The sequence below is a fragment of the Temnothorax nylanderi genome, unplaced genomic scaffold (assembly GCF_030848795.1).
Source record: "Temnothorax nylanderi isolate EJ_2023f unplaced genomic scaffold, tnyl_v1.0 TNYL_tig0001_pilon, whole genome shotgun sequence".
Classification (NCBI taxonomy): Eukaryota; Metazoa; Arthropoda; class Insecta; order Hymenoptera; family Formicidae; genus Temnothorax; species Temnothorax nylanderi.
The window spans coordinates 633,398-645,169 of record NW_027249063.1 but is presented as its reverse complement, the minus strand read 5'-3'; the positions used below and the strand labels follow the sequence as shown (position 1 = coordinate 645,169).

The 11,772-nt window shown below is 36.3% G+C and overlaps 3 protein-coding genes across 4 annotated transcripts; 1 reads left to right on the top strand and 2 right to left on the bottom strand.

Annotated features, from left to right (window-relative positions):
* Positions 1–605: 605 nt before the first annotated feature.
* Positions 606–6,165, bottom strand: LOC139769942 (protein unc-45 homolog B-like). Its single transcript, XM_071701516.1, has 6 exons — positions 5,931–6,165; positions 5,442–5,674; positions 4,679–5,110; positions 4,022–4,351; positions 3,502–3,942; positions 606–3,121 (listed from the first exon to the last, which is right to left on the bottom strand). Exons 3-6 carry the CDS (start codon positions 5,096–5,098, stop codon positions 1,364–1,366), a joined length of 2,949 nt encoding a protein of 982 aa, XP_071557617.1. The 5' UTR covers positions 5,099–5,110; positions 5,442–5,674; positions 5,931–6,165; the 3' UTR covers positions 606–1,363.
* Positions 6,166–6,360: 195 nt separating this feature from the next.
* LOC139770530 (motile sperm domain-containing protein 2) lies at positions 6,361–10,256 on the bottom strand. The gene is made up of 9 exons (XM_071702573.1): positions 10,027–10,256; positions 9,542–9,688; positions 8,970–9,147; positions 8,478–8,850; positions 8,081–8,156; positions 7,870–7,979; positions 7,575–7,775; positions 7,181–7,315; positions 6,361–7,102 (listed from the first exon to the last, which is right to left on the bottom strand). The coding sequence occupies exons 1-9, from the start codon at positions 10,106–10,108 to the stop codon at positions 6,908–6,910; spliced, it is 1,497 nt and encodes a 498-aa protein (XP_071558674.1). The 5' UTR covers positions 10,109–10,256; the 3' UTR covers positions 6,361–6,907.
* Positions 10,257–10,342: 86 nt separating this feature from the next.
* LOC139770675 (protein POLR1D) lies at positions 10,343–11,752 on the top strand. Of its 2 annotated transcripts, none has more exons than XM_071702901.1 (3): positions 10,343–10,483; positions 10,942–10,999; positions 11,473–11,752. In XM_071702901.1, exons 2-3 carry the CDS (start codon positions 10,977–10,979, stop codon positions 11,687–11,689), a joined length of 240 nt encoding a protein of 79 aa, XP_071559002.1. In that variant the 5' UTR covers positions 10,343–10,483; positions 10,942–10,976; the 3' UTR covers positions 11,690–11,752. The 2 variants fall into 2 exon arrangements, with proteins under 2 accessions (XP_071559002.1, XP_071558920.1); XM_071702819.1 differs by lacking the exon at positions 10,343–10,483 and adding an exon at positions 10,584–10,761.
* The last annotated feature ends 20 nt before the right edge of the window (positions 11,753–11,772 follow it).

Here is an 11,772-nt window from a genome sequence, read left to right as displayed (position 1 = left end):
ATTTAAAAAATTTTTTTACCAAGCAATATTGCAGGGAAAAATAGATATAATCACAGTTTAAATCTTTGTTTCTTATGTACTTAAAAAAAGATAAGACAATTCAAATCATTACAAATAACAGAATCATTGTTAGTGATATAAGCTGTAAACCATTTGACGCTACAAATGGTTTAAAGCGTTTCTCTTCTCCTTCTTTCTTCACTGAAAGAAAGGAGAAGAGGAATGCTTCGAAGCATTTGTAATGTTAAGTGGACCGCAGCCAAAAGTCTCATTTTGATAGAATTGTCTGTACCACGAAAATAAAACCTTTATATCTAATTTTCCTCCCTACTGCTTCAACAATGTACAATTCCTTTATTTTGCGATGTCTCAAAATTATTATAAAACTTAAAGCACCGCCAGATATCGAAATCGAATACCCCAAGCCAAGAAAGCATACAATCGTTTAATGAAACTTCTAGATCTAGATTGTCACGTATTATAGCAGAGCAAGCACTGTCTCATCCAGTTTTGAGTTCGTGAGATACTGGTGCATGTCTCAGATATGCATATGTTTTAAAACATATGAAAGGAACATGTTTACAATAATTGGTTAAAATTACAGCTTTAGTTTATTACGTTTATTTATTGCTTTAAATATCAGTTAAGATAAGTTTTCAAACTATTTAAGTAAATTGTAGAAAATTAAGAACTTCTTTATATTTTATAGCATAATATATAATACATAATTTTGAGACTTATTAATATAATGCACGTTGAAATTAGGAAAGTAATGAAAAATTATTATCTCTTAACATATTGTCATCTTTTATGGGATCTGATGATTTGTTATTCAAATACATTTATTATTCGTTGTTTTTCGGATATTTCATATTTAATTTTTATAAAAAAAACTTGTAAATGTGTTCATGGTTGTTAAATAGACGACTTTCGTTATATAGCACAACTATGTACAATATTATCTCTAATTAAATGTGTAATATTGTATTTAAATAATACTCTTCTCATACAAATGCGCGATAATGATTTTCTCTCCTAATTATATATGATTTCACGATGCTAAATACCTATATGTATAGCTAATTGAATAAAATATTTTATACAATATCTCCATGTATTACTTCATACAACATATTAATATTCCGGCTCAGCAAATTTGTACAACAAATAAGCTGTATGTATCCTGTGCACGGTAATCATATTTAAAAATATATAAACACAAATATAATTACATGCCCGAATACGTTTGAAACGACAAAATTGCAGAAATTTAATCGTAACATTTATTTCATTATTTAAGGCACTTGATATGAAATATGAGGAAGATATGTGACATGTAGATCTCAATGCTGACACATAATTTTTAATCGACGTGTTCTGTGTTACCAGTACTTTGTGACGGTTTGTTTTCTTCGACGTGTTCTGTTCCAGTACTTTGTGACGGTTCGTTTTCTTCGACGTGTTCTGTATTACCAGTACTTTGTGACGGTTCGTTTTCTTCGACGTGTTCTGTATTACCAGTACTTTGTGACGGTTCGTTTTCTTCGACGTTTTTCTTGATTAGTTTCCATTCCGTAGCAGCCTCTAAAGCACTGGATGCCAATTCCTTGATCTCCTTCTTTTGCGTATCGTTTTTGCTCAATGCCATCAGTAGTTCCATTATGTCCGTTTCGATGAGTTTTGCAGCGACGTCTTTCGTGCTTCTCATCATATTTAGCACAATTACGATACCCCTGTGTTGTATGTCAACGTTTGGATTAGCGAGTAAAAATCGCAGGGATTCCAGCCAATCTTCCGAGTCGAAGACTTTCTCGCAAGCCTTTTTGCTGGCCGACGCCAACATCGCTAATGCTCCAGCCGCTGCTATGCTAGTTTCTTCATCCTCGTTCTCGCACAATATCACAAGATACTTAACTCGATCGTTTTCCTGCTCGAATAATTGGATCACTTCATCGCACAGCATCAAATTGTTTACAACTTGTGTGGCCGCGCGTCTCAACATGTCGTGCTCCTCGTACATGTAGGCCTCGATCTTCTGAAATCCTCCCTCCTTCAATATACGTTTTCGCACGCTGTCGTCGACACCAGCTAGATTGCACAGAGCCATTAGACTCTCGAAATTCTCGAGAGCGGAACACTCTGGGTTTAGAAGATTTACGAACGGTCGAACAACCTCCATGATTCTCTGACCGGGAAACGCGACCTCCGGATTTATCGTGATTCCCAGACGAGCCAGAGCTTGCGAGGCTTGCTTCTTTCCCTTGTCCGTGCCATCCAGCGCTAACGGCAACAGTGCCTTCGTGCCGCCCTGTTGAACAACCATTCCTCTCACCTCCTGTTGACTGCATATCGCGTTGAAAACGCGGGCTATCAATTCCTTGCTATTCTGGCTGTCCGTTTTGGCGAGGCTCACCAGAGCGCTGGTCACACCGGCCTTCGCTAACGCGCACAGTCTCTTATTCACGAAGTCAACATCGTCCAGTTCGTGTTCTTCGGGAATATGATGTTTGGCGAACTTTGCCAATTCTATCATCTCGGGTATGAGTTCTTGCTTGTCGTAAGCGTTGCACAGGTTCACCAGCGTTGTGACCACGCCGTAGAGAACGGACTGATCGCCAGTCTTGGCGAGCTCGATCATCGCTTGAACGGCTTGCTGGTCCTCGATCAGCTTCTCTTTGACCTCGGCATCGAAAGTGAGGTACGACAGACCTTCTACGGCCCATTTTCTCATATCTTTGTCCTTCTTGGGATTTATCAAGAATCGTCTGCAAGCCTCGGCCAACTTCTTCGTCGCTCCATCTGCGAACGGTCTGATAGTCGCGTCTGTACCTCCGGAACTGCCCAACTTGCATAAACCCACTAACGCTCGAACCCGAATTGAATCATCCTTAGATTGATATAGCTTCTTCAATATATTTACACCTTGATTTATGATCGCGGTAGCCTTGTCTTTTTTAGTCGCAGCGGCAACGATACATTCGCAAGCTACTTTCTGCTGCAATACGTCATCCGTTCCCGCCATAACGAGGATCATCTCTAAAATCCCTTCTTTAGCCACAACTGCGTTTCCAACGTCTAACGGGCCCAATAACAAGGTCGTTATTGCAACTACTACACGTACCTGTAAAACATTCGATTAACGATTTATGAATTTTTATGTTTCGTGAAATAATAATTAATTTTAAAAGAGATCAAGACAGCTAGTTTTATTTAACTTTGATTGAAAACAGGAGAAATTTCTGATAAATTAAGCTTCAGAAAATACTATAGATGACAAAATCGTATTCTTCAAAAATTTTCGATTAAATTTTGTTATAATTGTATTTTAATTTAAAATTTACAGAATATACAATATCGACAATTGGACAAGAAATCTTCTTTGACATTTTTGCTTTAAAAAGTAGTTTAAATTACTCAAAGAGGCTAAACAGATGTTTAGCCTTTTATTTTTAAACCATTTAAATAATCAGAAAAGATAGAAGTTACAAAATTCATACATACCTTGGATTCTATGTCAGGCGAAAGCAATTTATCTTTGATAAATTCATCAATGGCGTTGCTGAATTTTTCCTTAGCAGCATCATAATACATGTTTTCATATATTTTTGCTAAGCACACACTGGTTATAGTTCGCGTGGAAGACGTGATGTCCATCGAGGATTCGTATTTGTATTCCTCCATTTCACTGGCCACCTCCATCAATCTTTGCAAACCGCGAAGCTCGACCAATCGTTCGGCCCAGTCTAACGCAGTATAATGAATGTTACGCATAATAAGTTCTATTATCGCATCTCTAGCAAGGCCTGTTATCGTTCTATTCGTGACACTGTACAACAAGCACGACAGAATCGTGTCCATTTCCTTCTTATGTGTCTCACACAAATCCTTGTCGGGTTTTGAATCAGGCTTATTAGTCATGCCGCTATAAGCGTTCAATATAGTCTGAAACCAAAATATATAATTAAAATTATTAAAATAACGTGTGATGGTCACTATATGTATTTCACTCGATAATATTTACCTGTATACAATATTGAGACGCGTTGACTCTCTCTTTAGACCTGCTGTTCATCATTTCCAAACACCAAGGCAAACCGACGTCTTTTATAATGGACTTGGTTCGACTAATATTATTCTTGCATAACTCGCTTATGATACGAATCGCGCTACAGATCATTTCATCCTTCTTTTCGACTTTTACAAGTTGAGCGATTTTGGATACACCTCCCTTTTTGAAAATCTCCTCGGCACCAGCTCTCTCACGTGAGAGCACAAGCAGGTTATTCATGGCAGTTTCACGTTTCTCCTTATCTGCGTTCATGTTAAATGCTAGATCCAGCATTTGTGATACCTAATACAAAACAAAATTAAGCGTATACTTAAATATAATAATCTGTAATAAATATATATAAATTAACTTTAAGAGATTATATTTGATAAGATTATGCTTTTATGATGTAATTTTTATCCATACAATATGTGTCATATCGTAACTATTAATCGACAATAATTAATTATATTAAAAAAAAACTTCAATCAATTTGTCAAATTATATGTGATATTGAGTGAAACAAGAACTCTTACTAATATATCCAGCATGGAAAGTGTTACAATTTTTATATTATCAAATTATCATGTTTTGCAAATTGATAACTTTTATAATATTATGTATATTTACCTTGGCACTAATACGTGAATTTTCCTTATGACGTTCTTGTACAATTTCATGTAAGCGTGCCGCTATGGGCTGAACAACTTTGTTATTGGGGTCAGATAAAATAATATTCCTCGCGTCTCGATATGCCTCCTCGAATCTCTCTAACGCTTCTAGCGCTTGACATCTGCGAAACAATGCCTTGGGATCGTTAGAACATATCTTCAATGCACTGTCGCAGTCACTAATCACTTTTTCGTAATCGCGCAGCTTTAAACAAGCGGCTGCTCGATTTTTGTAGTACACTGCTTTCTCAGCGTTATCCTCTTTTGCTAGTTTCAATGCGTTCGTGTAGTGACTCAAGGCTTCTGACCAATTGCCTTTGTTAAACTCTTCGTTACCCTTCTCTTTCCATTCCTGTGCAGTCATATCTGGCTTCGTCATGGTGGAATAAGTCTACAACACAAAATATATGATACTGTATTATATATTTTAACATAGGAAGATTCTCTGTAATATTTTATTTAAACATATTATCTTAAATGCATAGAGGATAGCAATTATTACTAGAGCATAGAAGATGCGATTATTACTAAATAATTATATGCAAGATTGAGACACTAATGGATAAAAAATAAATGCATAGTTCAATAATAACAATGCAATTTTCAGTGTAAGATCTGCATGTAAATTATAATCGATTGTTGAAATAATTTTTACATTAGAAAGCTGACTTTCGTTAAATATTGAAAAACAACATAAGTCAATTTTAATTTAAATGCCTTACCTTTCGTCTGGTGACAATTTATAATTGACCAACTTAGTTTTAAAACCAGTTTTCAAGACAGAGAGCAATTAAATCTTCTCTCAAGTTTTGCCACTGCAATTAAAAATTGTAGTTTGCGGTTCAACTCATTCAGCGTTCACTCTCATAATGGTCCAGGAGCCGCTCGCGCATCGTATTATAGACGACGTGGATCCAGACGCAACGTTCGCGAAGGTTTATTTTCGGCGAACCATCTTCGACATAAATAAGAGCATTTGGGTTAAATATAGACACGATAATGCTTCCGGCCCGCTGGCTCTAATTCAATTATCGTCGATCGCGAAAGTTCGAGTTTCGACGATGATCTATGCTATATGCAAGTATTTTATTTTGTTCTAACGCGAGAAATGCGATTATGCATGCTCTTCGCTGTGAGCAGCGAGTCGAAAGGGGTAATTTACACTCCTCCCTTTCTCGCGTCGGGAATTAAATTCCCCGACGAAAGCGTACCTGGGATAGACATGCGATTTGTCTGAGACACGCGAGAAATTTATTTACGCAAGAATAAACCTCGTTCCATCGATATTTCCAGGCGGAGAGGTTAAAATTCCTACGTTTGAGGTTATAGGATCTTCCGCGAGCAACAACTGAACAACGTGAATTTCGCGCCGCGTTTGGCGACTTCTCCATTCTCCACTCCCGACGCTTCGAGAGTCGCGCGACGGTTCGAGATTGCGATTCTCGAAAGTACCAGCGGCCGGTGAGTTGTCGGAAAATTTGTCGTCAGGCGTTTTCTTGGTGGAAAAACTGGAAACCTCACGGTTTTTCTGACGACAAACGTTGCACGCTATCATTATTATATGCCGAAAAAGGCGATCAAAATTGTTTATGCCGAATACAAATTATAAGGAGAAATAATTTTGCGGGTGAGCGAGATCAGTGAACTTTTTCACACAATTATAATTTATATATTTTCAAAACAATTTAATCATCAACCGCGCACAAGCCATATTAAAGCAATGATTAAATACAACAGTAATGAGGAAAAAATCATTAAGAATGTATACAAAAATCGGCGCATATATATATATAGATGCTAATCCACATTCGAGTTTAATACAATCAGAATATTTCGTAGAGTACGTATAAAAATAGCAGTTTTAATGTAGTTTTACAATATATTGTACTTCTTCATGCCCTGTATTACAAAACACCACATGGTAACTTATTAGACGATAATTACATATGTATATGTATACAAAAAAAATTACATAACAGGATATCAAATTAATTAATTTGGAGAAATACACGAATAAACATTTATAAATCTTTCTTGGAAGAACATAAACCGTATAAAAACATTAACATGTTAAATATTGTGTAATAGACGATATTTCTTATCTTCGCAGGATCGTAGATTTTTAGTTTAGATAAAGATATTTTATGTTTCTAACGTATCAAAGTTGTCATTATTACAAACACGTATTTTAAAACGTATTATCAGTTTCGTGAGGAATCGGGCAGGATTTTTGTTGGTCCACCAGATTTTTTATATCTACTTGTAAAACATAGCCCACGAATATTCCCATTAAGATTGTCAGTATTATGGAAATTAAAAGCATATATTTTACAGTAACGATTTCACTGTATATGTTGTTGTTATATTTTTCTAAATGATTTATCTGAAATTATCACGATGCGTCAGTACTGAAATATTTATATTAATACGTACTTAAATATCGCAATATTAGCTTGCATACCTTAGAAGAAAATGCATCAATACGATCGTTTCCCACCGACGCAGAAGCTAGCGCGGAATGAGATTTTTGCGTCTCGCTATTTTCAACGGCACCGTCGCAACATCGCAGTCTGTGCATCTCAGTTGCTTTTTCAGACTACAAGAAGACAGCATTAGCATATGAAAGATCTTACCTTATGAATATTTTAAATCTGAAGTTGTTGATGTATTTTATTAATAATCCCGGCATAATGAGAAATAATGGATCTGTTTTCTATTGCTGAATTGGCTGAACTAGTTCAGAGTTTATCTTTTTTACTCCACATTGGAAGGAAAAAGACAAACTCTGAACTAGTGCAGCCAGTTCAGCAATATAAAACAGACCCATTGAATCGGTCTGTTTAGAATTAATTTACCTTCCAGAGTACACTCAGTTCTTGCGTTGTGGCATTTGTATTTTTTAATGGGAGACACATGACTAGAAATCGATCGCTGTATAATAGACCGCGTACATTGTAGCCAGGTTGCAGCACAACCATAACATTTCTTTGTTCAGACGGCTGCAGAACTCCTGAGCTAGGTCGTACTCTAAATTTCTCAGGCGATGTTGTCTTTATCTACAATGACCATACATATCTTATTCTATCATTTCTAATAAAGTTATTCCCATTATTATTGTTATAATAGTCAAATAACATGATGTCCATGTACCTTATAAGATAAAGACTTGTCGGGTGTAATATTCTTAAGTGTAATTGTTCCAGTGATATCATTTCCATCTTTATTAAACGTAATTACTTCTGTGGGTTCTATGGATAACACTGGAACAAACATAATTTATTTGATACTGCACATATTTCTCCTTTGTACATATTCTAACGTAACGTAATAAGTTCGCGCGTAAAATAAATTTTATACATACATTGTTCTTCATTAATCTGGTCTCCGATACTAGTTGGACTTTGCTCCGTGAGTGGCGAATTGTCTACAAAGTGCACCTAGAAAACATATAACATATGTTTAAAGAAGGAATCAGATTATTAGACAGATGTTTTGACAATTATGAATAACTTGATATACATCTATGTATTCCATGTTACTTAGTACTTTCTTTCTTAGGGTACTAATTTGAAGTATGAAAATGATATGAAAAACAAATCAATGCGGTTAACAAAAGAATAATAACAGAAAAAGGAATGTAGATGACAAAAAAGCATAGTGAATTTGATCTGTCATAAGTAAAAGCAATATTTTGGTAGTATTTCACACGTCATATAGTTATAGCAATTTACATAAAAAGAGATATGTAATATGTGTACCTTTTTATTATTATCCAGTTTACCATTCAATACGCCATCCCCATTTGTTTGCTCCTCCGAGACGAATTTGAAGGTATAATCGTTGTTACCTCCCCAACATTTCAACGCGTCGTTTGGATTGACGTAATCCTTCAATGTGGATTTGTTAACAAACTTAATTTTCGGAACAGCTTTAGCAGGTAACCACGATTTTATTATTTTAAAAGCTGCATTTAAAACCCAGGGCATCTCGAAAATTATGATGTAATTTAGAAAATGTGGGTAATAAGATTTGAATAAACCAATGAGGTACTTAGTAAGCTCCATATCCGTATTGGAAAGTCCAGTTTCTGCCATATCAAAGAAAAGTGATATCTGATTTCCATTTCCTTCTCTGAAAATATAACGAATAAAAGATATATATTAACAGAATATGAACGGGTTACAAATATATAAATGGTATTTATAATTGCCTTTGCCTAAAGATAAGGAAATTAATAAGTGTGCTAATACCTTTCTAATCTCTCAAACCAATAAACTATACATCTCTGGAGCTCCGGAAAATCTTTCACTCCTTTAACGTGCAACTTTGACTTAATTATAAAAAGTTTTTTGCCATCTTTGTCTTTACTAAAGCCAAAGATTGAACCATCTTCTAAATAATCTCTCCTCACATTATCCTCTGTGATATCTGTAATCCGATTTATAATGAAAGAAGAGAAAGAGAGAAACATTTTGTTATTCTATTAATATTAATCCTTTCAGTGCCAAATACTTTTGATGAATGGATCATGTGTATACAAAATGCTCTATTATCTGTAGCATGATTCAGAGCTAAATATTTTCGTTTAAGACGCTAAATATTTTCGCTTAAGACCAGATACGTAAACTTGCCCATAGCATTCACAATGTGCTGGACATGCTTACACATTTACACGTAGCACTAAAAGGATTGAATTACAGTTTATTCAAAATTAAGACATATAAACTTTAAAACAAATATGAGTTTTATTTTACTAAGATACCTCATAGACAGTAATAAAAACTGAGAATTATGTGAAGCAAGATTCGCAGCATAGTTTTACCATTTGTTCCGAACTTTCTTCTCCAAGTACAAGTTTCCCAAAGCATGTTAAACGCCTCCTGCTCGTTGAACTCATGATGTTCCAAAAATCGTTTCAGCCAATCGTCGCTGTTCTTTATCCTGGCTATATCGGCTGCGTGGAAACCTCCTGCGAACAATTATTAACCAGATTCAGACATATAAGATCCAGGTGAAAAAAACTGCTCTTTTCTTCCTGCCATATATTTCGTGATTCTGTAAGTAATTAACGTAGGCAAACGTCTCTCCAATTATCCATGCCTTTGTCGTGTCAATTAGAGCGTCAATTGTTTTCAATTGAGTGGATCGACGCGAATTGACGCGATCGAGTGGATACGACCTTTGTACATGATGTTACATGATCATCATTATACGGCACATATATTAATGCACGATATTAATTCACGTTATAGCGACGAAAATCGCTGCTAATCGCCGAGAAAAAAGGGGGAAGAAACTCATACATACTGGAGTCGGGTGGTCCCTCGTCGTCCAGCTTTTTGAAGAACTTCTCGCGAAGATCCGCGATCATTTTCGCGTGCGTTTCCATCTTGCTTCGGAAGGCTAACGGCCGGGCGGATGACACTTTGACCGGCGTCGAGAACCTATTGCACGATAACCAGATGATAATTGTTTATTCGCACGCCTGTCTGGTCTCACTGTGCGTGCCCAGCGTCGTTCTGCGCGTGCTGAACAAAATTCCCTTCTACGTACGCACAAGTCCGTGCCCACACTCCGACGGTGCAGCTCAAAGCCCAACACAATCAACACGTCCCGCCTTGAAAGTGAAATAAGGAAACACGTTCGAGTCTCGAGGACAGAAGGAGAGGAACGACACAGAGCATGTGTACAATTAAATCGAGCGGATTCTTCGCTATCTAATCGGGAACTATTAAAAGAATTTGCAGGCGCCGCTAAATTGACGGTATTCCATTTCAAATTATCATGTTTATTAACGAGCTGCGATAATCGCCGCGGGTTGCTCTCGCGAACGTCACGCTACGAGACAGCAACGAATTTTTTATGTTTTATCGTTTGCATACGCCTGCGACGAAGAATTCTCAGTGAATTCCGTATCATAGTCCCGAGCATTCTTCGTGCCTGAATCAGCTGTGAAAACAGCCATCTTGTTATCAGCTGTCGCCAGCGTTATCGCGATTATCACGGATTACCATCGCGGAAGTGTCCGTCGCGTGCGACTTGGTATGACAATCGCTGACAATTTTGATAATTTTTACGAAATGGTAGCTCGGTGCTACGTGATGTTTCATTGTAAAAGGCTAAATACATCAGGCGTGTCGCGTTCGCCAAAACGTAATCTGTATGCGTGCAATCACGGGTATCCCGTAATATTTATGTAATATTTTCACTTGTTTCTTTTAGAGAATTCGAGACAAAACAGGTCGCGACAGGTGAACATGGATGATGAAACATTGAATAGGTAATACGATTTCACTGTGCACTGTTACTACATTTACGTAATGTTTCACGATGTAGTAACGTAGTACGAGATGTTCCTGTCTGGAATGACAGTTGGTTTTAATTTTTATTTGAAATTAAATAAAATTAGACACATGATTTCACCTCTGAATAGTTTACGTTGTAAAAAGTAATACAAATTTATTTCACTTGGACAACAATGGAATGTTCAGAATATTTGCATGAATATTGCTACATTTTTATTAATTTTATTTAGAGAATCAGATTCTTGAAATATTAACAAGCCACTTACTTAACTATAGTTGTATATCGCCCGTGTTACTAGCGTTCTACGTATCGATATAATGAGCAAAGATTTATAGGTATTTTATAAAAAGAAAAACACGCAAAAAATAAAGATTTATCTCACTCTTCATTTTTGTAGTTGTGCAATAGCACTGTTGCTACGAAATATATTAATATGTATTCTTTTAGGCTGGCAGCCGAAGCTTTACTGGAAGAAGCCAAGCTTGGTGCACGAAGGGCTGAAATAATGGGTCCCAGTGGATGGGTGAAACCTAAAGAAACCGTCAACAAAAGATTCCTCCATTCAACATTACGAAATGCAGTAATATCGAACAAGCATCGATCAGTGAAGCAAGAAAAAGTGAAAGTTCCATCACGTAAAGCGGACACTGTTAAAAAATCGTAATGTACACATAGTATCGTTCTCGTGTATTTGTATTAATATATATATATATATTTCTGGTGTGTATTTTTGAGAATTTCTCATTT